This window comes from Gambusia affinis, linkage group LG23, assembly GCF_019740435.1.
Source record: "Gambusia affinis linkage group LG23, SWU_Gaff_1.0, whole genome shotgun sequence".
Lineage (NCBI taxonomy): Eukaryota > Metazoa > Chordata > Actinopteri > Cyprinodontiformes > Poeciliidae > Gambusia > Gambusia affinis.
In genome coordinates this window covers 6,150,120-6,173,460 of record NC_057890.1, presented here as the reverse complement: position 1 = coordinate 6,173,460, position 23,341 = coordinate 6,150,120, and the positions used below count along the sequence as shown (strand labels likewise).

General features: G+C 37.5%; 1 protein-coding gene across 6 annotated transcripts in view; it reads right to left on the bottom strand.

The window, feature by feature from the left end:
* tafa5a (TAFA chemokine like family member 5a) overlaps positions 1 to 23,341 on the bottom strand; it is a 265,035-nt gene that overhangs the window by 57,994 nt on the left and 183,700 nt on the right. For all 6 annotated transcript variants that reach the window (XR_006369721.1, XR_006369722.1, XR_006369723.1 and 3 more), the window contains one exon: positions 12,974 to 13,123. Coding sequence is in view for 3 of the 6 variants with exons in the window: in XM_044107503.1 (XP_043963438.1) it covers positions 12,974 to 13,123 (150 nt within the window). In the remaining 3 variants the exon portion in view is untranslated. The remainder of the gene's footprint in view (positions 1 to 12,973; positions 13,124 to 23,341) is intronic.

Below are 23,341 nucleotides of genomic sequence, written 5' to 3'. Positions count from 1 at the left end.
CATGTTTAAGCACGGTGATGGTGCTTTCATGGTAATAAAAAGGGTTCTTTTTACCCCAATTTCATATATTTCCTTTCCATTTCACATCTATGCACAATTGTCTGCTGGTCCATACAACAATTCAAATAAAAATACGTTAAAGTTTGTGGTTTTGAACAAAATGTGGAAAGTTAAAGGAGTACAGGAAACTTTATCACTCTGCTGGTGCCCAATACACCAAAGGATGCATCCAACCAACCGGCACCGCAGTCATCCGATCATCTCTGGCTCTTAAAACAGAAAAGAACAAAAGACTACCAGTAATCACATGAAAGGAAGATAAGTGGGAGCATGAGTGTGGAGATGTACACCGCGGGGCTCTGACACCCATCATATGGAATCAGCACCTCGTGAGTAATGGGGGTTAAAAAGAGAAAAGCGGCTCCTCGCTCACGGTGCCAGATGGGCTCGCGTGTGCGTTGGATCGGAGCTGGGAAGTGAGTGAGTGAATGAGTGAGTGAACACTCGCAGCCGCGTCTTGGCAGTTGCCTCCGTCAGCGGCAGAAATCAAATGGCACGCGGGGCTCGAGAGTTGATTGGCCTGCCTCATCTGAGCCTCCATCAGGAGTTGGCAGGAAAAAGCAGCTTTGCGATCCAAAATGCTAACATGCTTCACAGAGGTTGTCACTGACTGACATTCTGACAAATACAGAAAATTACTTTAAAGAAAGCTGTCTTTCTACGTATGGTATCTCAATGTTTGCCAGAAGGGAACATTTTTACATCTGTGCGAGGCACTAAAAAGATTGTAGCACTTTCGAAAATTCTTGATGGCGCCTGAAAGTCTTGGGGATGTCAATGTGACATCCCGGAGGTGAGATGAGGTAGAAAACATGGGGAAATTGTGCACAAAGTACAGAAACTGGTACTCTTTTTTTGCTGTAAATTGGCTTCACCTTCACTAAAACAGATTCACATTCAATGTAAAATGTCTAAAAAAATACTTTAATAACAAGGATGCGCTAGTACTACGGACATAAACACATAATTCACATAGTATTCAGTATGTCATCAATCAATTTTCAGGCCTCTTATAAGATAACAGCAACCGTTACCTTCCTATTCAGGTCATGCAGTCGTCATATAAAAGGTTTATCTTCCAACATATTTCACATAGTTATTACTGGTCCATCCTGTGCTGTGTTATGAGATTGCTCCATGAAAACTGTCAATGTAAATTGTTTTCATTTCTCACATTCCAGTGTAGTCACATCCAGTCACCTGAGATAAAAACCAAACGACCCCTTCTGCTAATTTAATAAAGATATGTACAGGTATGTGAATCATGCAGACAAAGTGACAAGGCAAATGGTGGTTTGAGATTCTTTTTTGGAGGATAATTTTGAGCAAAGCTCTAGCAAAGTAAAAAAAAAAAAAAAGAAATGATAGTATTTTATCAGAATGTTCAAATCATAAAAGTTAAAAAAATTATCCTTTCTACTACTGTACTGTTTTATCTATAACATTTAATTCTCATTTTGATACACATATTTATGTTTAAGTAATATTTCCAACTGTTTATTACAAAAATATCAATTTCTACAGTTGTAGATTTCATAGAAGGGATATGAGTATAACAAAATATTTCCAGTAGCGAATTAAGAGAAATGTTGCGAGAAGGTTTCAAAACATGGGTAACAGGTGGCGCCTCACTGGTTTTCACACCATGACTATCAGTATTTTTCTTCTTTTCATACCATGACTATTTCCAGACAGTTTTAAATTTCTTGTAATATAAGTACAGCAGCCATCTTTCAGTCGGTTAAACAGGCAGAAAAGGGACACTGCTTCATTCTTGAAAAACACAAAGTCTCTCTGGTGCTTTCTCTGGCATTTCATTAGAGAATTTTAAACTGCAGGATGTGCTTGATGGAAATTTAAACAAAAATTGCAACTTTGAAATCTTTGCATCAAAAACTAGCTTATCACATAAGAGACTACACGAGCCAACTCACATAAATGTGCACTTTTGGAATAAATACGTTACAATGACTATCACACAAATAGTCAGTTTCGTTTTTTTATCCATGAAAGGGAACGACCCCTGAACTCTTGTCGCCCTCAAAAAACAAACTTATCTACGAAATCTGTCCATGAGGCAATAGTGGCAACTCTACTTTGATCAATAATTAAGTGTTGAAGATCTGAGTGCTGACTTTGGTCCAAATATATTATTAAGTTGCATGCGTTAAATATTATGTTTTAATTTTTTTAATTATTTATACTGTGTCCTTATGAAACACTTTCGAATTCGTATCTCTGGAATAGAGACAGATACATAAAATTTTATGACAAGGGTGGGCATAATGGACTTTGAATTTCATCACGACATTTGTGCTACTATTTTGATAATGATAAAAATGATAAACTATTACGTCAGACCATCAATTCCCCCCAAAAAAAACCAAAACTTGTGTAAAAGCGCACGTTGGGTCAGACCGACACAGTGGGACTGCGTACAGCATAAAAAACTCCTGGGTTCCAAATGACTCTCGTAGAAGAGAGGGAATGTGCAATTTAAGTCACTAAAACACCACTACCGCGTCCCCTAACTTCAGCTAATACTTAAAAGCATTTTGAGGAAAAACAATAATAAATTTCCTTTAATTTATTTTATACCTACTCAAGTTCAATCATTTCTATCAATTTTAATAACTTGTGTTTTTATATAAATGATACAGAAATGTGCTGTTATTTAATCCATTCCTTTCAGGGCTTTGATCAGTATTGGTGGCAAGGATTTGCATCTACATTTGCTTTTTCTTCATCTGCAGTTAAGCTTTCTGATTACCAACACTGTTGTGTTTCTTGATGGTTACATAACCAGCGTTCTCACACTTGCGAGACTTAACAGGAAGCATAATTTCTGTCAGATGGATGATTTATCTGTTCCTTGGTCACTGTGTCTCTGTGCCGGTTCTTGTCTGCCCGACTCGCTTGACACCTTCCTCCTGCTGTAAATCGTAGCCTGGGCCCCGCGTGGGTCCATCGAAGCGGTAATTCTTCATTAATTGCTCACTGCCCGTAGCCTGACGAACAGACTTACCCTCTCGGACATGCGAGTACGCCAGAGAAGAGAAGGAGGGGGGACGTTTCCCTTCCAATTAGGCCGGTGAGGCTTCGGTGGAGAGAGCGCGGGCCGTCAACCGAGACGGTGCCCGTGAGCACACCTGTGGGAGACGCCGAGGACGGGCAGGCAGCACTTAGGAAGGAAGGCAGGCAGTCATAACTGCTGCCGGATGGCGCTGCTGCCGAGGGAGGCGGCGGACATATAAAGAGGAAGTGAAGACATAAAAGACATAGAGGTGAAGAGTTGTAGAAAATGGGGGTCAGAGGTGTGAGAGTTTGCAGTTTTCAATGTTTTCACACATGCTTATTTATTTTATTGCCGTGCTTGTAGGAGTTTCCTGTCTGTGCGGTTTATTTCTGTCTGTGGTGCAGTATGTGGCAGGAGAAGGCCATCAGGATAATTGGAAGCAGTGAGACCTGGTGCTTACCTTCTAGAAATGCCTAATTTCTGACTCCACAACAACAATAATCAACCAGACAAGTAGCCTTTCTCCAAAAATTTTTACTTTTTTCATTATTTATTTTTGATATAACACTTTTTTGAACATGATGCTGCCAGATCCCGATTTCATACACACTAATTTATGATCACGTTGAGTTGAAATGTGAAAAGTCTACCTCTCACTCTTTAACTTCTACACTGTAGTCCTTACATTAAAAGAAAGCATTTCATGGTTTATACTTTTGTTACATGTGTATTCTGTGAGGACCTTGTAAAAGAAAAAAGAAAAAGAAAAAAAGAAATAAAGATGGCGGACAGGTTTGCTCCTCAGATTTATAAGGCTGCGGTGTCCAGAGGAGTCCGATGGGCTGAAGTGATTGGCGCTCTGGCCTTGCTAAGAATCGTACTTTATGAAGAGCTCTGCAATACTTCAGTGCAATTGCCTGATGGCTCATTTGACATCAGACAAAGCACACGAAGGCAATCTACTGAGGCAACATCCCTCTTCATGAACTCTCCCTACAGAGTGGGTCTTCAGCAGAGCCATTACTGAACGAATCAGCACAGAGCTAAGCAAAAAAAGGACTTGTAATTCCTTTGTTTTTTTTCCTTGCTACTGGATAACATTCCCTGTTGCTGGGGAAATATCAAAAATATAAGCTGCAATAAAAGGGCTAGAGAAAGGATAGATCACGTTACTAAAAATTTCATGGTAAGTGTTTGGGGCATAGCTAATATGACTGCTTTATTATATCCACTGATGCGTATCAAGCACTTCAAGAGAACTTCAGTGGCCACTTTCTCATTCCGCGTCCATTAATAAAACGCAACATACACAACAATGGCGCGCCGAAGCCCTCTGACGTTATCAACGTCTCGGCTCTTTGGAACACCTGGGCGCACTTCATCACATTACGGCTGCAAATTTATGAATGCAGAGGCTTCAGTGCAGACAGGATGCATGGATAATGCAGTTTTATTAACAGAGAGCGTAACCGCTTTGCCTGAAAGCATTATGGCATCTGTGTGAGCTATAGAGCTGCATCATCAGGGATGTTAAATATTTACTGTTAGTGAGGCAGAGATTAATTATTTCTGCGCGCGTTTTAATGGAGAGGAGTAATCTTCATGGCTTTTTGCTCCAAGACCTGGTAGTAAAAGAAAACTGAAAAAAAAAAAAAAAAAAAAAAAACATAATGGGAAAAACTAAAAAATTAAAGCATGTATTGTAAATTCTTTGGTTTTCTTTCTGATTGCACATGTCAGACGTTTGGGGGGATTTTTTCAGCAGATTTGAAACTGTGACATTAAATTTACATATACAGTCACAACATTAAAATCAGCCTATTTTTTTCTTTTTGTTTTGATGACAAGAAAAGAATGGCAGCTTATTAACATCTTGATAGCTTAAATAATTCCTGAGGAGGAAGCTCAAACCATCTCTTCCAACGATCATATCCAAATCTTCTGGGTCTATATTACACTTGTACAACTCTATAAAACAGACAAAAAGAAAACAAAAAATGTAGCCTACCCATACAGTTATACTTAATAAATATTGTTTTTCTATTTATTAACATGGAATACTATCATGTTACACATTTTGGTTTTGAATATTTGTGAAAAGTACAGTGGAAGTGATTTATTGTTACCTGTCCTTGCCTTCATAATCACTGAAATAGCTTGAGATCAATGAGTTACACAGAGCTGAAGTCATAATTTAAAGCTGAATCTATAAACTCTGTTTGCATCTTCCTTTACAAACAGCCATGTATTTTATTATAGTCGAATGTAAGTTGGGGTATTAAAGACCATTTAAAATGAATATCGCTTAAAATAGCGGAACACAGATATCTGTTATTATGGAGAGAAATGATATGTATAGAAACCAAAACTAAAATACAATATAAGGAGGATTGGGGGTTTACTAAAAGAGGCATTTGGAATGTCGAGACAAAATAATGAGGGACAAAGGAGCCAAAGTAAAGAAAATAGTTGAAAAATCTTTAGAAAACCTGGAAAACTCCAGATTAAGACTACTTTAAAGAAAAACAGAAAAATCTGACTCATTAGAAAGATAAAGATGTTTTTTAAAACAAAAAGCATTGAGATCTGAATAGCTTTCCTACAAAGGATTCAGCTCAGCAATGAGCCACACACTTCATCTTGAGAGCACTGAAGCAAAAATCTTTATATTCACTCACTGATTGTTCTGCTTCGCTGCTAATAAATGTTTTTACTACATCTTTCTGAGTCACCCTTTATTAATAATAATAAAAAAACAACAGGTTAGTTTCTCAAAAAAATTTTTTTTAAAGAAACTGTGAAAAATGGATTTGACTTATTGAGGAATTCAGCAGGGAAGAAGCCACAAAGCAACATAATGCAAGGTTAATGGATGTGAAACTCACCGTAACTCTCGCCACCTTATAAAAGCCAGAGCACAACACTTTGCATTATTTTTATGCTAATGGGGACCTCTTGTCAGCCTTTTTTCACCCCGTGGGGAAAACAGAAGCTTTCTTTGTATTATTATTATTATTTTTTTTTTTTTTGCTCGTTGCACAGCAAAACACAAATCCGGTATTCGTGTGTGAGCTCGGAAAACTCACAAAGAGGCGTTTTGATTTTGGTCTCTCTGGAGAGAAAGGCGTACAGCAATATTTTCTATAGATTTACATTTTTCAGTAACGGGTAAAAAAAACGTAAAATATTGCAGACAGAAATGCTCAGTGTTGGGAGTTTCTGTTTTACATGATGTAAAACAGTGGAAGTTGATTTAGCTTTTAAACAATATGCCTGATTTAAACATTAAAAGGATGGGAAAATATAATTCTTAAGTGTATAAATCATTGCTTCTAACTGTAAATAAAGTACTCCCTATCTTGTCAATTGAAATGCAATTCTATACATTTTTTTCATCCATTTTTTCGGTGCATGAAATATTACATACCTGAATTTAAATTAAAGGTATTTCAAAAACACAAAACTGTGTGAAACAGAATGTTTCAGAAACTGACAAAAATATATATTTTCGAAAATTATAATCAAAATCAGGACTTGTGAAAGTGTTTGTGCTCTTTGAATGTTTCTTAATGGCACATGAAGGCATCATGTAATCAAAGCTAATGCAAAACTGGGCGGAGCTAAAGAAAAGGTCTTAAAAATGTGAGTTCATTCTGAAGATAGGACACAGAATTTTAGTTACAGGCGCCAATAAAAAAGCTTCCTTGTTTTAAAATATAAAAATAAGTAAATTCTTGTATTGTAGTTCGTCCGACTTCGTAATTAAAATCTACTTTATGTTCATCTAAGTTGTTCCAACGGTACGATACGTGAAGAAGTTCACAAGACAGGACACAAACGGGGGAACCTGATTACAGGGACTGTTTTATCCTGCGCGCGATTGGTATATAAAAAGCAGCATGTGACAAGTGACCCCGCTCCAGTTAGGAGGCTACAGCCTGTAAACCAGCACACCCAAGGAGAAGCATCCCACCTCAGGCTGCGGTCCCCATCTGCCTGCCCTCGCGCCCCGTGACAAGGCCACAGCCCACGGTCATCAGTCTTAAGTCAGTGGAGTGTGTGTGTGTGTGTGTGAGTGGGTGTGTGTGCGTATGTTAGGGTGCATGTGAGGAAACAAAACCAAATTCCAAAGGGGAAGGTAAGGGAGTGGCAGAATGACCTTACAAATGTGTGGCCCTGTAAAATTAGCTGGTTGTTACAAAACAATATTTTTATTTTTTTTAAATCAAAAAAAGCTTCATTTTTTTGTGGATTATTTAGATTTAAACAGATTCAGTGGAAAGATTCTCAAAAGATTTGTAGTATATCAAAAACCCTCCACTGCCATGAGGATGCATTGACTTGTATGCAAGTATTTTGAGGGTAATATTTATGGTATGTGTTTTCCAAGCACAAAGTGAGATTTTAGATCTAGTAATTATGTTAACTTCAGTTGTTAAAAAATGTCAATATATATCAAATATTACTTAAAAGAATTTTTACTTTGTAATTTACTGCCTATAAATTGGGCCTCTGTCTCTTTAAAAAAAAAATTGGTCTTTCTCAAACTCCGCCTTCAGGAAGTCATCACAAAATCACTCCTCTATTAACCCTTTAATAATGGTTTTTACCAGCACTGTACTGAAAAGCAGGTCCTATAATGACCTCAGCAGGTGCACAGTTCCACCAGGCGTTTGCTAATTGCGGTTGGCTAGTCTAAAGGAGCTGGATGGCGGAGTCATGGGGGAAGAAGTGCTCTATAAGGCTTGGAAACCTCGAAGGCAGGTTTAGTTCCATCAAGGCGTTTTCCACAGTTGAATGGTTGCCATGAGAGATGAAAGGATTTCTAAAATATGCATGAAAGAATCCAAGCAACACTCCAGGTATGTTTTTGGTGAGGGAATAACAAAAATTTACCTCAACACTGAAGGTGTCCCTGATTGGTTGCATGTTTGTGTTTTTTCCTGTTATTCTTACTATTTTCTCCAGTTTGCTCAATGAGAGTATCAACAAATATTAAGAAATGTGAAAATATGACTAAATGGAGTTACTCTGTACAGCGTATTAAAAATGAAAATGTTTTTCATATGTTGTGTTTGTTGGGCTATAGTTGCTGTTACACAGTCACAGCCAAACAGTTACCTAAACTTTAAGTAATAAATAGCTCATATCACATTTGTTGCATTTATTGTTATCAGAAAAGAACCACAAAATACCGTGATAAAACTTTAAGTCCAGATCGCCTATGCCTAGCAGTACATTAATTTTAGTAGCAGCAGGGTTAACTTTACTGTTCAGTCTTAAATTGAACTGAAGTTTGTTTTAGCATCTCATCATACCTCAACAACAATCACACTGACCAGGAGTCTGCTCCTCCTGGGACTGTCGTCCCAGCAGCCCACTCAAGTAGGTGATTCTACTCCTGTCTAATACTCTCTCTCGGTCTCTTAACCTCCTAATACGAATCAAGATCGGCTCTTTAGAAACTCGTCAAGTACAGATGTAAAAGGGCTCAGGAGTATGAAATAGTAGTTACCAGAAAATGTACTTTTAGTAAACCAGATTGCAATACAGGACATGAATGGGTAGGGGCATGGAAGACATACAATCGGAGAGAAAACAGGGGACCACAGGAATGAGTGTCTGTGTAACAGGAAGAACAGATAAAGGAAGACAAGAGAGGGAAAGAGAAAGGGGATAGAAGACACAGAAAATGAAAGAGCACTTTATTCCACAGAGCTGCAGTTCTTAGGGGATTTCTTTTCTTTTTTTTTTTCTTATATCCTGAGCTAGTTCCCTTATCGTGTTGACGACTTATCTCCCATTTTCTCCTCCTCAAGGCAATAAACAGACACAAAGGAGCTAGAGGGGTAGGAAATGCACAACAACAAAAGAGCGACTCTTCGGCACTCCCTGTGTTTTCATTATCAGGTGCGGTGTGAGACTTTTGATGGAGCTCCGGATTATCCTGCGTGCGCTGGATGACCGATGCGAACGGCATCTGAAGCATGAAGGACACCGATCATGTCAGCCAAGGCAAAGGCACATTACAACTGTGAGCAGACCTCAAGGACTCCAGCAGATTAAAACTGATTGAAATTCCATTTGTGGCATTTGACGGGGGTTTATTTATTTATTTTTCCTTCCCCCGTCAGGTCCCTCTCTCCTCCCCGCAGTTTAAATGCCCACCACTGTGAGCCGAGCCTGCCCGCCGAATAAACAAATGAGATTGTATTTGTGGAGGCAGGCGTCTCCACGTTGCATAGCAATAATATCAAGCTGTGGGATTTTGTAATATCAACCAAAACAAATGAGTGTGTGAGTGTGTATCAACTCTAACGTATTAAAAAGGCGCACACACAAGTCCACGGACTCTCAAAATAAAAGGCCAAATTCCAACATGAGTGGAGCTTATTGAGATGCAACTACAGAGCAGCATGTTGGGCTAGAATGTATTGAATTTCCACTTTAAGCAGATGATAATATGCTTTCAATGTGTGCTAATGTCAGAATTTTAAGAGTGACTTCAAAAATACTATGACCTAAGCCATTTGAATTGAACCTTAAACGCCATAAACAAAAAAACATAAGATTCTGTAGATTTGTTTCCATTTTCAAATTTACAGTATTTCCACAAAATAAGAAACTCAAATAAAATCACATGTGAATAAGCTTGTTCACGTGATAAATCATTACAAAAAACACGTCACGCCATCATCCTCTGACTACTTCCTGTCATCTTCTTAGTGGTTTGTGCCAGCGGCAACATCTGGTTGTTGATTGTGTGACACGTGTGATGCACAAAAAGTGTTTCCATTGTGGTTTTACAAAAGGAACCAATTTTGATACGGCCACAAAAACAACCTCATCCTAGGCTAGTGCCAAAAGTTATGGAAAAACGCGATTTCTCTAAATTGGTATGTTTCCATTAAGCCAATTTCCTTTCAAAATGTCAAATTGAGCAATTATCCAGTCAATGAAAATGCAATTAGTAATAAAGCGTAACAGGAAATGCTGCTGATGTGTGGACAACCAAGTGTATTCCACGATTCAATAAGTTACACATCCATCTTAGCCGAAAGAATCCAAAGTAGTTCCACGGACGTATCTTTGAGGTTTGTACTCTGACTTGACCATTGCAACAACATTTTCTTTTGCCATGTTGTGCGTTTGTTGTGCTTGGGGATTAATGTTCTGCTGATTCATTTGCCAAGCCTTGGCTGTCAGACAGATGATTTCACCTTTGACTTTAAAACCATTCTGTACTTAAAGAAATGAGAAAAATACCATTTGTTGGCAGTAAGCCTGAGAAGCGATAAGACCTTTACCTTTCAAGACTATTTCCAGTCTTTCAAAGAGTGGATAACCTTAAATGATCAAACTCTGCAGCTACATTGCTAAATGTTTACCTCTAAAAAATAATGTTGAGAATTCAACAGTGTAGAAATATTCTTTTATCGATTCACAGTTGAACTGTCACCAAAAATTGCTGCTATAATGTCACTGCCGATATTGATATTGTGTTAGCATACATTATATGCTCTTATACCAGCTAACTGGCCAAACTCCTGACTGAATAATTTCCAATTACTGCTCTCTGGGAGAAATTGGAATTGGCTAAAATTAGATTCGGCATCTCTAATACACAAAGTAAACATTTTGCAATATGCAGCATAAAAACATAAAAAAGTCTTCTATTGAAAGCTATTTTAGTCAGATAACTACAATATGAACAATGCCATTATTTGTTAAATAGTTTCCTGTACAAAGTAATTATTTCTGACATACAATTTGCAATGAAAATCCAAACATAAAATTGCAACAATAGTACATTGGTTGGGAGGAAGTGATGGACATTTAGAAAGAAAAGCTTTTGGTGTCAGAGTCAGCATAAATTACTTTGACATATTTTATTTAACTCAATCTATCTGAATGTGACTAGTTTTCCGGGACCCAGTTATGTCTATCACCTTCTTGGATCAATCTATGAAGCCCAACTCATAAAAACTACTTGACACTATTTTGAAGCAATAGAAAGAAAGTAAAGTAACAGTAATTGCATGTGTATTTCATGTAGAGATGCACTGATCCACTGACCTGATGTTAACATCTATATCGGCCGCGATATTGAAAATAAATTCTAGATCGGGTACACTGACAATCTCCCCAATCCACAAGGGCAGATCTGTTCAGTTTAATTCTATGCTTTGTGCTATGAGTGACATCATGCTTTGTTATTAACTTTACATTATATTTAGAATTCCTAATTGCACTTTCTGAACCATTTTAAAGGTTGGTTGAAGTTTATTTTTACATGTTTCACCAAGGTGGTCAACCTATTGTTTTTGTCAGTTTTAGTTGCTTTATTAATTTATTTTATTTTGGCTGTAATACTCCTAATGGCACTGATCAAATTAAGGTTGTTTTTACACGTTTGGCCAAGTTTACGAATCTATTTGCGTATTTAAATGTATTGTACTGTACTGGTGCTGAGTTATCAAATAAATTTGTAATTCAGTACGTTTATGTCTGTGTGGATACTTTCCTGTATCGTATTAGTATCGGCCAATAATAAACCTCAGGTATCCAAATCTGTATCCAAATTGAAAAACAAGAAAGTGTAATGGTGTATCTCTAAACTCTATGTGAATTTTATGCTGCTCAAACAGAAAAAAAGTCATCTTTTCGTCTGTCTTCCATACAAATTCCCCCCGCTTAGGCAAGCAGTACAGTGATGTGAGGCCAACTCCTCATGTAATAAGCGGGTAAGATCACTCAAACAGAGTGCCAAGGACAAAAACACACTTCCAATTGGATGTACAACTGAGAAGTCACAGTTGAATAACAGCCAAAACAAGACATCTAAAGCTACAGCTCACTGCTGGTCCATCTTGGTAATAGAGGCATTTACTCTACCCTCACCTGATCACACAACATCCCCTCCCCCCTGTGTAGAGGCCACATCACGAGAGAGTGACAGCCTATTTAAAGGGCAGTTGACGTTGAGATTTTATAGGGTGTTGGAAAGTATTTGCTCCCTTACAGATGTCTTCTGATTTAGCTTTTGGCCACAAAATGCACTCAAGTAAAAGCAGCACAACTTGAACATATTTTTACTTCAGTAAAAGTAAGAAGTAGCTGTCCAAGAAATTATTAAAGTAAGAAAGACTCCAGCATATTTTTACCCAAGGCAAAAAGGAAAAAAAGTAGCCACGCAAGAAATTACTCAAGTAAAAGTACACATCAAGTAAGCCCACCAAAAGGAACCTTAAAATAGGATCTTGCTTCAGAAGGACTTAAATTAGCCGTTTTTCAAATCAGTATTCATCCCAGCTAGCCAAATGGATGGCTCATACGAATGACAACAACAAGAATGAAGAAAATTTTTTCCATCTGTGCTGAAACATATTATTACAGTAATGGTGTCACTATTCAAGGAAAAAATAAGCCCATCTGTTAGTGTGGGATTTTGAAACTCCCCTGAAGCGGCTTTAGCAAGTGACTCAGCTGTAAATAGATTTGGTGCAGGTCTTAGTAACATAAAGGCAGCCCTAGTGATCCACTTTGCTCCTACATTGTTGCAGGTTTATCCAACTAAACCCTAAACTAAATAAGTGGAAAAAAAGAGGCCAAACCTTGCAGCAGCTGTATGAAAAACTGTTTACACAGTCGAACATTTGGATACGGCTTCGTTTTTACATGTAATCTCAACGTGCTTCAAAGCCAACACATTTCTCCACTCCAGTCAAACATGCCTCAGGAGTAGCATGCTCATGTTTGAGTAATTTTCACTCAAGTGAAACTACATGCTGGATGGAACTACTCAAACACTAAGTGGGCCCTTAAAACAAAGCAAGCAAAGCCAGAATCTCACCCCCCGACCTTCTCCCCTCCACCCAACCAACCCCTGGCTCCTACCGTCCACACAGGCAGGTCTGGCTCTTGTAGTTCCGGCGATCTGGCCCTTCTTACAGGCGCAGCGGGCCGTCTGCCTGGCGATGGTCCGTCGTGGTTGGCTGCTGTCCTTGTTCAACGTCACAATCTCACATGTCCCCGCTGCCAGCTGGCCTGGAAATGACATTGCACCACAGCATGGGAGGTCAGAGGGATGCAATCATAAACAGGACAGAATAAACTAGCCTGTTTACTGCACAAAACCTCCATTTTGATTCATGCGAGTCCAGCAAGACCTGGTGTTTACCTCCAACTCTACTACAGCTCAGGGAGAAAAGGACAAGAAATCTCCTTGTCTACATAGCATATTTTTTTTTATTTAAATCAAACAAATCTGTAAAAGAAGTGTCCAAAAGAAAGCTAATTAACTTCGTAGCCTCAGTGTGCAGAATAGGAATACAAGTCATTGATTAATCATTTAATCTAAAGTTGATAGAGCTTATTCTGTGACTAATGATTAATTGATAAGCAGCCACTTTCTTTTAAGTTTTCTTTAGTATCAAAAGGACCAACCGTCTTCCCATCACATAAAGGGCTGCATTTCAAATATACTGAATTCAAAAATTATATATTAAAATTTTTGGTCAAGCTGCATTAAATACTGACTGAATGAACAGAAATTGGTGCTTTTCTCAGCATTATAAAACTTAAACAGACCCTCAAAAATCAACCGTGCTTATTAACTCTCTATGGCATGATTTTTTTATTTTTTGGGGAAAAAATATTTTCCTGCATTCTTTGGGAGTTTGGTGGTCCCTAATTACATATCAATCATCAAATTGGACCCTGACACCTCCCGGAGCCAGATTTGGGTTTGTTGCTTCAGGGCAACATTGTGCTACCAGGGGTCTAGAACTCCAAGGTTTTCTACAGCGATTATGAGAAATGAAATACAAATCAAACAAAAACTAAATTCATTTAAAAAAAAATTTAAAAAACTTTTTTTGACAAAAACAAATCAGGTTCCAACTCACCAAATATATATATATATATATATATATATATATATATATATATATATATATATATATATATATATATATATAAAAACAATGTTCATTAATGAATGCTACATTTAAGCAAATTACTAAAACAAGTATTTGTGTGTTTGTACATGTCTATGTTTGGCAGAGTTAGAATCACTAAGGATGTTGCCATCGGTCTTTGTCCCTATTATATATAAAACATCAGGAAGGAATTGCTTGTTGATGTGAAAAAGAGTGTATATCACATTTCTAGATTATTGACATACCTGTGAATCACCATCTGTTTATCTGATTATCTATGGGTTGTAGCAACCAGATTCACACCAGTGACTATAGTTAGGGCTGCAGGGTCTCATTTTAAGAGTTTCTAGTTCTGATTCCTTGGTAGAATTTGAGCCAAGCAAAGGACAACATTTTCACCAGCTCCCATATCTGGTAGATCTGGTGGTTGCACGACTCGCCCTGTGTAGGTTTTAAAGTTGTAAGGAACACTATCTGCACCAGCCATATGAAGTACCCTGCAGCCCCATATTTTTGGTTTTGGCAGCTATTGCTTCAGTCTTTGTCTGCCTTGGAATAGGGCCATTTATTCACTGATGATTAACTTATCAACCTTTGGGAGTGAAGTTAGTTTTGAGGATAAACAAACAATGAAATAATGGCGGTACAGTGGATCCTCATGTTTTCATTGGGAATAACCCCAACTTATGAACCAAGCAATGTCCATGAAATGATCTTGCATCCACCTCCTGTTGCTATTAATCTTTAATAAAGTTAAAACACTGGCTTTATAATTATTTTGTAATCAAACGCATATCAACGCACTACAATAATATTGTCTAAACAACAGCACAATGTTGCCCTGAGGCAACAAACAAGCATGTAAATTATTTTTAAAAATTGTCTTGAAATGATCTACAATGCTTCTTTACGTACTCACAGACATAAAAATAGATTAGTTAGTTACCCAAAATTTAAACAAGAAGAAAAGTTATCTATAGCTTACAAGAAGGAGGCAAGGTGTAGCATGCAACTCTCAATAAAAAAATACTGCTTCTCTTCCAAGTAAAAGGTCCCATGAACCCCAATACCTCTTTTATTTGGACAAAACAATATGTCCAATTATACACAAACAAATAAATAACTAATTAAAATAAAGGATCAACGTGAGGTACAGATATGTGGTTTGTTGCCTAAGGGCAACGCCATGCTATATAGAGGGTTAACAATTTATCAGCGTTTCCCCGTTTTTCCGTCATCAAATTCTCACCTTCGAGAATTTTTGGAATGAGAAGTTGACACTGTTCCGTCACGCAGCACAGCTGAAAGAGCGCTAATAAGGTGAAACGTAAAGAGTTTCATGTCGAGTGTTTATATTTCAAGACAGAACAGCATAAAGAACGTCTTGAATCTCATACCGGACTCTTGTTTACTTCGTTTGTCTTTCCCGTTCTGGGACCCGCCGCCATCTTTAATTCTGCATTAACTAGTTCAGCTTAAGCTATCAACTGATTCCGTCAGCGGCGCCCTCTGCAGGATGGCGGTCAAACTACAACATTAGAAGACCGTCAAAGAGGACGGCATCTGTTAAACTAATTTTGATTTAATAAACCATTAATTGACTATTATACGTAAACCAATCAATTGTTTGCTTCCTTAGTGCAGACTCATTAACTAATAATTAGATTAAGCCTCTTTTGATTACATTTTAGCACCAGCCATTAATTATAATTAATATGATGACCTTGATATAAAGTACAGCCTAGTTGGATTTTCTTGACTTTCAATTAGATAAAGAAACAGAGAGATTACAAATAATCAAAAGGATATCACTATAATAAAGATATCACTGTTGAACTGTGTCCTCTAGTCATATGCATTAAAGAGATTAAAAGACAAAGAACAAGTTCAAACAACAATCCCATACCTAACTAAAATCTTCAGAACTCTGTAGAATGATGTTCAGAAACCCACAGAAACTTTGAGGCAGAACTCCTAAAGATAAGTCTGGCACAAATTCAGCACTGCACATAGCTGATTTTCTTCTAGTGAAGTGGGACAATTTGTCAAAGTGGGTGAAAACGTAAATAGTCAGTATGGATCCAAAATATTTAGCTGTTCGCCAGTCAGCTAAAGTTTGAGGGAATTCCTTTTTCAGTTTCAAAGTGAGTCTGTGCTTACATTCACGTTAACATAAAGACAAATTAATACGAAAATTAAAAAAAATAAAAACACAATAGTTTAGCCACTGTGCTGAACTAAATTTGATGACAAAAACACTGTGGCGTTGGATATCTGTATCTATTCATCATGGAAATGCCTCACTTTTTCCAGGGCGAGTAGAGATTTTTTTTAAAACAATAATGTGTTTGAAAATAAAAGATTCAGATAAATGAATGTGAAATTTGCCACACAAAAAAAGGAGAATTATTAATTTTTAAAAACAACTAGTTCAGGGAGCCATATCATGTATGGGTGTATTTTACAAATTAGAAATGTAGACTTGTTTTTTTCCAGATACAATGTTTCCTGTTGAGCTTAAAGTATGATATCATAGCACAACAAGCAGGTTATAGCTTTAAAGAGACCAAATTAAATCCTTTCTCTCCTATTGCTATTTTAACAGACTTGAATCACTTGGCTAAGTTGTTTGGAAGCCAACAGAGACACTCACAAAAGTTGCTTCGCACTTGAAAACACATCTAAGAAAAAAATGCTCTCCATTTCCAGGGAACCAAACACGGCCTATAAGCTGTTTCCCATAAAAGGCCGCCTCCAATCAGCACACCTATTTCCAGGTAATGTACCCATTACCCATGAAAAGAAACGCATGAATACTGATGAAGTTTGTAATTGCTGCCAAGACCCACCATCTTGCCCACGCGCATATTTCCATGTATTCAATCAGGCGACCTTTGACCTTATAGCCGGGCCCTTTCTGCTCACAAATTAACCTTTGTCTGTGTGTGGAGGCCCCTGGGTGCAATTCCAGAGAGGCTTATCAGGACCTAATTGTGATTGGCAAGAGGATGGAAACTGTGATTAAATCTGGACTTTAGTCCCCGACACTTTGGTGGCTAGCTTAATGAACTGAGCTGTGAGGGGTCACTCCCAGGGTAATGGGGATCTATCAGGATTCATCCACACAGGTAGCTGTGGCGATCGCGGTCACAGGCTAAGAACCGAGCAGTAGAAATTGTAGTGATTTATTTTTTATGTTTACTTGCATTTCACCAATACAGAGAAATCTTGTGTTTCAGCGTTTGAAAACATGTCAAACTCCTCGATCTGCCTCTCAAACTCAGAAAAGTGCTCGTCCGTTTGCTCCTTTAGCATTTCATCCCCGCTGCGGTTTTGGTACCTGGAGTTTCATAAGGCAGCTGTCTGCATTGGAATATTTCATATTGATCATGAGTCAACTTGAATCCAGCTTGAAAATGATTTTGGACCTGCTTTGGCAATCACTCTCCCCAAACTGAAATAAGAACCACATTCAACAGAAATATGACGCAATAGAAAACTTCCCTGTAAATAATTAAGTATTTTTTGAGACTAAATGCACACGGCCCTCACTCCGCCCCAAAACAAGCAAAACCGTGTGATGAAAACATGAAGTTTTAGTCAAGAAAAAGATGGATAATTAAGATTTTTAAATCTATTCAGGTTGATGCTGATAAGCTGGTGTTAGTGAACAATTATGCAAAATGCAATTTAGCAAATCAGAGAAAGGAATTTAATTAAAAACATGTAGATTAGTAGGACAAACATGAAAAATACCAATAGACATACTCCAAGAAAACTCAGATTAGCTACTTTTTATGATGTCAGAGAAATGTAAAACCTTGGGGAGGCAGTAGGGTTTTTTGTTTTTTTTGAGTATTTAAGTATAAATACAAAAAGCTTGACATTATAATCACTAGGTAAACACACTACATCTGAACTGAGTTTGATTCATTCCATAAAAAAGTCTAGGAAGAATTTTTAAATTTGATTTTACAGGATAAGTCCACGTGTTTTACCAAAATGTATCTAGAGAACTATGAACTGCTGTAAGCAGGTTAGGTTAAAATAGCAATGTGAAACTGGCAATGGGTTAATTCAGAGCAAATCCATCTTCTGATGTTTTCAACAATGTGAACTCTATCAATGCAGATTATGTGATTACATTTCTGACTGAGCTTTCATTTTCCCCTATTAAAGGTCTTACGATGAAAGGACAAACTTGAAAAGTGGCTAAATGTACTTTTTTAAAAATCCTCGTTTCAAATAATTATTTTTCTGAATATTTTCGAAGACAATGAAAACAATCGGGCTAAGGTTTTTATTCATTTATTTTTTGACACTGGGTGCCCTTTTGCAGATTTCAGATTCAATTTTACACCATGAAATCTTCGGTGGTACAAAAAATAAAGCAGCTTTATGAATTATTCAAACTTTAAAAGACTAAAAACACACCCAACGTGGGCAAAACATAATACAGCTTGAGAAAAAGAGCTAATTCTGCTGCAAAATGTAGTCAAGCTACTAGTAATCTTAACACTTCTCTATATGTATTTGTAGCTGCAAATGAAATATATTTTCCTGTTCTGTCTTTAATGCTGAATAAGTTGCAGAATAAGCTATATTAGCGTCTAAATCTCTGTGCAAATGGCCCAAACGGACGATTCTTGTTCCTGCTTTCTGTCTCTGGATCCCATCCACTGCGACAAAGTCGACAGACTGTTTGAATGTCTTATGTAATCTCACAGATCGTGTGGCGCTGACGCACCATGTGTGAAGTCAACGGGCTCAAAGACTTTGGCTGATTAGAGAGCGCAATTCTCGGTTGTTCTGCTATCTCGAGTTGTTGGAGCTCATTAATGGACTCCATTTTATCAAAGACTGGCCTTGTTTTCTGCTGCCACAGACGTAAATACCCGACGACGGCATTCGCTTCTTTTCCATGTTGCTGGATAGCCGGGCATTTGTTTATGCGGAGTTGATAATTAAGCTAATTTTAAACTCGCCAAAAAGCGAAGGAGAGAAAAAGTTGGTCTGCGCTGTCGCCTTGCTGCTTGGATCTTTTATTTTATTTTATTTTTTGGGGGGGTGAACAGCAATTAAATTTTAAATTATTAATAACAAATAATCTAAATTTAAGCGAGATGACGGTTGTTGTTGTTTTATTAAACAATGCTGAAGTAATTTTATTCGCAAACAGCAAATAAAATGTTAACAAGTGCGAAACAAAACTGTATATATTCTATGGATTAATACCTCATGGAGTTCAATTTTTTATTATTTTTTTTTTATTTTCCACTGTTAGGGTCAAAATTAAATTGAGAGAACCTGAGGGCTACATTTCTTCTAAATTAAAACTGAAGACATTTGTTATTATCTAAAAAAAACAACTAACAAAATAGACAATATTTTAATAAAGCAAAGTTGTCTAAAGTTATCTGGGAATTATTAAACTTGTTCTTACTCAGTTGCAACTTTAAATAACTGGTAAGTATCTTTCAAAATATAGTTAGTTTTTTTCTAAAGTGTAATCAATGAAAACAGAAACATAGTTAATGAAAGAAAAACACTTTGCCTGCTGCTTAAATAAATGCTTAAGATATAATTTAATTCACTCCATTCTTGAATTGTGGACTTATAGGACCAAATAAAATCATCCAGGGGGAAACAAATGGGACTTTGGACAGTCCTGCTTTGCACCACCACATTGTTTTTATGTGTGACATTTGAACTCTGCTGTACAAAAAGAAATGTTATAATTAGCATTAAACAGAAGAGCTTCAACATATCTACACTTAGTTTATGAATTTCATGTTGCATTTCTTAAATCATCCATACCAAAACATGAGCCATAAGAAAATGTTCATCTTCTCAAATATGAACATGGTGCATATCAATGCACCATGTTTATGGTGCATTTGGTTCTGGACAAAGCTCTGACTCAGAGGAGAGAAAAGAAAATAGGTCCCCAGCTGTCGGGACCAAAACACCGCAACAGAAATGACTCAGTTGCGTTCCATCTGATTTATTCTTCTTGTAGACTTTATTTGTTGTTATTCTCTCCAGTTTGGGATGTGTAGCTGGGAGGAGGTTTGCTCCGTTTTTACTTTTCGGCAGCTGTTATGATGCATAACCTTGGCAACGAGGTGTATTAAAACTGGGAGCTGACTGGCATCCTGAAACGTGACCCTCAAAAATTTAAGCAATAAATACATTTCAAGGAGAGCAAATCTTAATGAAAGCCTTTTGGTAACGATGGATGAATTTCTAAAAAGTTATTACAGTTCTTATTCATCCAGTTTCATTTCATCTACTGCAACTTATTAGCCATTAAGCACATTTACATTTCCTTGATATGCAGACAAAAAAAAAGGAAGTTCATTCCAGATTCAGTTGTGTTATTCCACAGAGTCCTCCGTTTCGGTTAAAATACTCAATGTAACTGTTCAATTCTTTATATTTGAAGGGGGAATTATAAATATTTAAGAAAGACTTCATAGGGGAAGTGCACAATTGAGTGCAGGCACACATGTCTACAATGTATTCCCCGGTTTCAGCATGAGTAACAACTTCAAGATGGGCTCGTCTTTGTATCCCGGTAATGTGAGAATTGACTCGCTCCTTCTTTTTTTTTTTTAAGTACAAATTGCTCCGAGCGTCCCCGTGGCGCAGCCTCCAGAGCGCAGCGCAAAAGGGGGCCACTTGCGTACCGAGACTGATGTTACGCAAAAAAAAAATTAAATAAAGAGGCCAGAACGCAAAAAAAAAATAAAAACAAAAAAAGGGGGAGGAAGTGAAACCAGCAGTTGGCCTTCAACCGAAACGGCGAAAGAATACAAACCGAAAAGAGGTCGACCAGATGAAATGTAGCACCAGATTTCTACTAAATTAAAATTGTTTAGTGGCTGTTTATTGCCACTTTTTATTCATGCAAAGTAGCAGGATGTCATCCAATTTATCCACAGCCATCTCATGAATAATTTGGATCGTGAAGACGGAGTGAGGGAGGGGCGGAAACAAGGGGGGGAAAAAAGAAAAAAAAAAGTAATCCTGCTTTCTGGAATAGCCTCATGAATCATGGGAAAAATCTACAACTGGCAGGAGTCCTCAAAGTAACCCAAAGCTTGTACGAGCGGCGCCATGATTTATCATCACCCTTATCGTCTTCTGTTGTTGAGCAGTTGTCAGCTTGGCTGGCCAAATGGCTGATTAAAATGTATGTGTGGCCACCCTAGAGTGAAATGAAAGCTCCGACTGTGGCAGAAGATAGATTCATGTGGCAGAGCATATGGCCTAATACGATGTAATGTTATTGACATGCTCCTGTGCTTTATTATTCCTTCTCCTGTTCCTGCTCTGCACTACGCGGGGAGATTGGGAAGAGCATCCAACAAAGTGACATCCTCTCCCACCCCCAATCTGCATCTCGTACGTTTTGCCCGAATATTTCAATTTAAATGACGCAACATGTCTGATTTTGCAGCCTAAAGCGGCCAAACGGCAACAGAATCGGGCTGTTTTGAGTCCTAATCTGCTGATTTAAACGCTCGCACTCCGGCAAGGCGTGCGCTTCAGACTTGGCAGGAAAAGGTAAGTGGGATTTTTTAAAATTTCTTTTTCTTTTTTTATATATATGTACTTTGAAAATCCGCGGCGTGCCGGAGTCATGCTGGGACGACACGCTGAGCAACACGGGGTGGAGCAATTTCCAAAACTATTTCTGAGCGTCCTCCCTTAAATGACACAAAGGTGCAGCCTGACGTGAAAACTGCTGCGGCATGGTTGAGAGAGAAAAACTGTTTTAATTATTCCTCATCTTACAGCGATAGTCTTGAGAGCACGAAAAAGAAACACACACTGGAACTGGAAGACATCTTAAATATCCAAAATCAAACATAAACACCAGAAACAATAAATGAAAATGAACTTAAAACTACACACAACCAAAAACGTCAATAAAATCTATTGTGAAGTCTGTAAACAAAATTACTCTTCACAATGCAAATTATAAAGCTTATTTTAATTTATCATGCAATTCATTGATGAGTTACTTATTGTGACAAGCTCATATGGTTATGTTTTTTAAATGGATACAAAAACAGTTTGATTTTTTGCTGAAAACAAGACCCATCATAAAAGACGCATGTTGACATCTTATTAATGTGTTGCAACATTCTTTGTCGGAAAGCAAACTGATTGATTGAACCAGAGTTTGCAGAAAGCCTCTCGTCACTTTTCATAAATCCATGATGGCCTTTCAGCTCACTGTAAACATATATTACACACCAGAGCCGTGACACCAGCTGTATCTACAGTAAACAGTCCCTTCCGGAGAAAAACAGAAGTGGCATTTAATGTCTCAGTTAATTCTTCTCACGGTAATAAACTATAAAAAAAAAAAAGGCTTTCAAACTTAACATTTAGCTGAGTGAGAGCCATACCATGCACATATTAAGAAATATCGACAGATTCGCATGTTAAACTGTAGTGATGCATACAATTAAAGCCCTCCATGATTATTGTCATCTTTAATAAAAATCCTTATTGCTGTCCGATCTTTAATTTGAATAAACTTATTCAACAAGGGAAAAAAATCAATTGTAAAAAAGTCTTTTTTTTTATTACTAGTGCAACAAGTAGGCACCATTTGGTGACAGACATTTTTAAAATAGAGTTCTAGTTTATTTAATTGTTCCCAAACTTTTAATTAGTCAATAAACTCCCATTGCCTGGAGTATAAATAGAACATTATGCAGAACTTGGTTTCTTTGAGCACTTCTTCAAAATGGGAGAGACAAGAGAACAAGCTATTGAAGTAAAATGTCGAGTTGAGTGTCAAACGTCAACAGGAAAGCAGTCGCTGCCCAAAACATAAACACACGTCTGCAGACGGAACAATAACGGAAAAGTTGAAAATATCTGGAACTGAAAAAAACAAAACAATGCTGGTGTAACAAGATCTCGTCATACAAGATCTCACAATATATGTACATAAAAAAACCAATCACAATATTCATCATTGAAATGATTGCCGTCTTGTGAGCTCTAGTCAATATGGCTTCCTTTAAAGAGACTCTTCATATATTACTACATAATTCATGCAAGGAGGGTCAATTACTGTGGAAGGACCAAGCTAAGATTCAAGCATTCAACCTGTGAAAGTTTAATACAACCAAGCCCGGCTACAATACTGTATGCTGAAATAAGACCTACAGATTTGTGTGTCGTTTACACACTGCAGCATTAGGTCAAGGAGAACCCACATGACTCATGTAGTTATGAGTGGCTGTCGTAAAATAGGGACTACTGCAAAGTCAGCGCATAAGTCATTCAAGTTTTTTTGTTG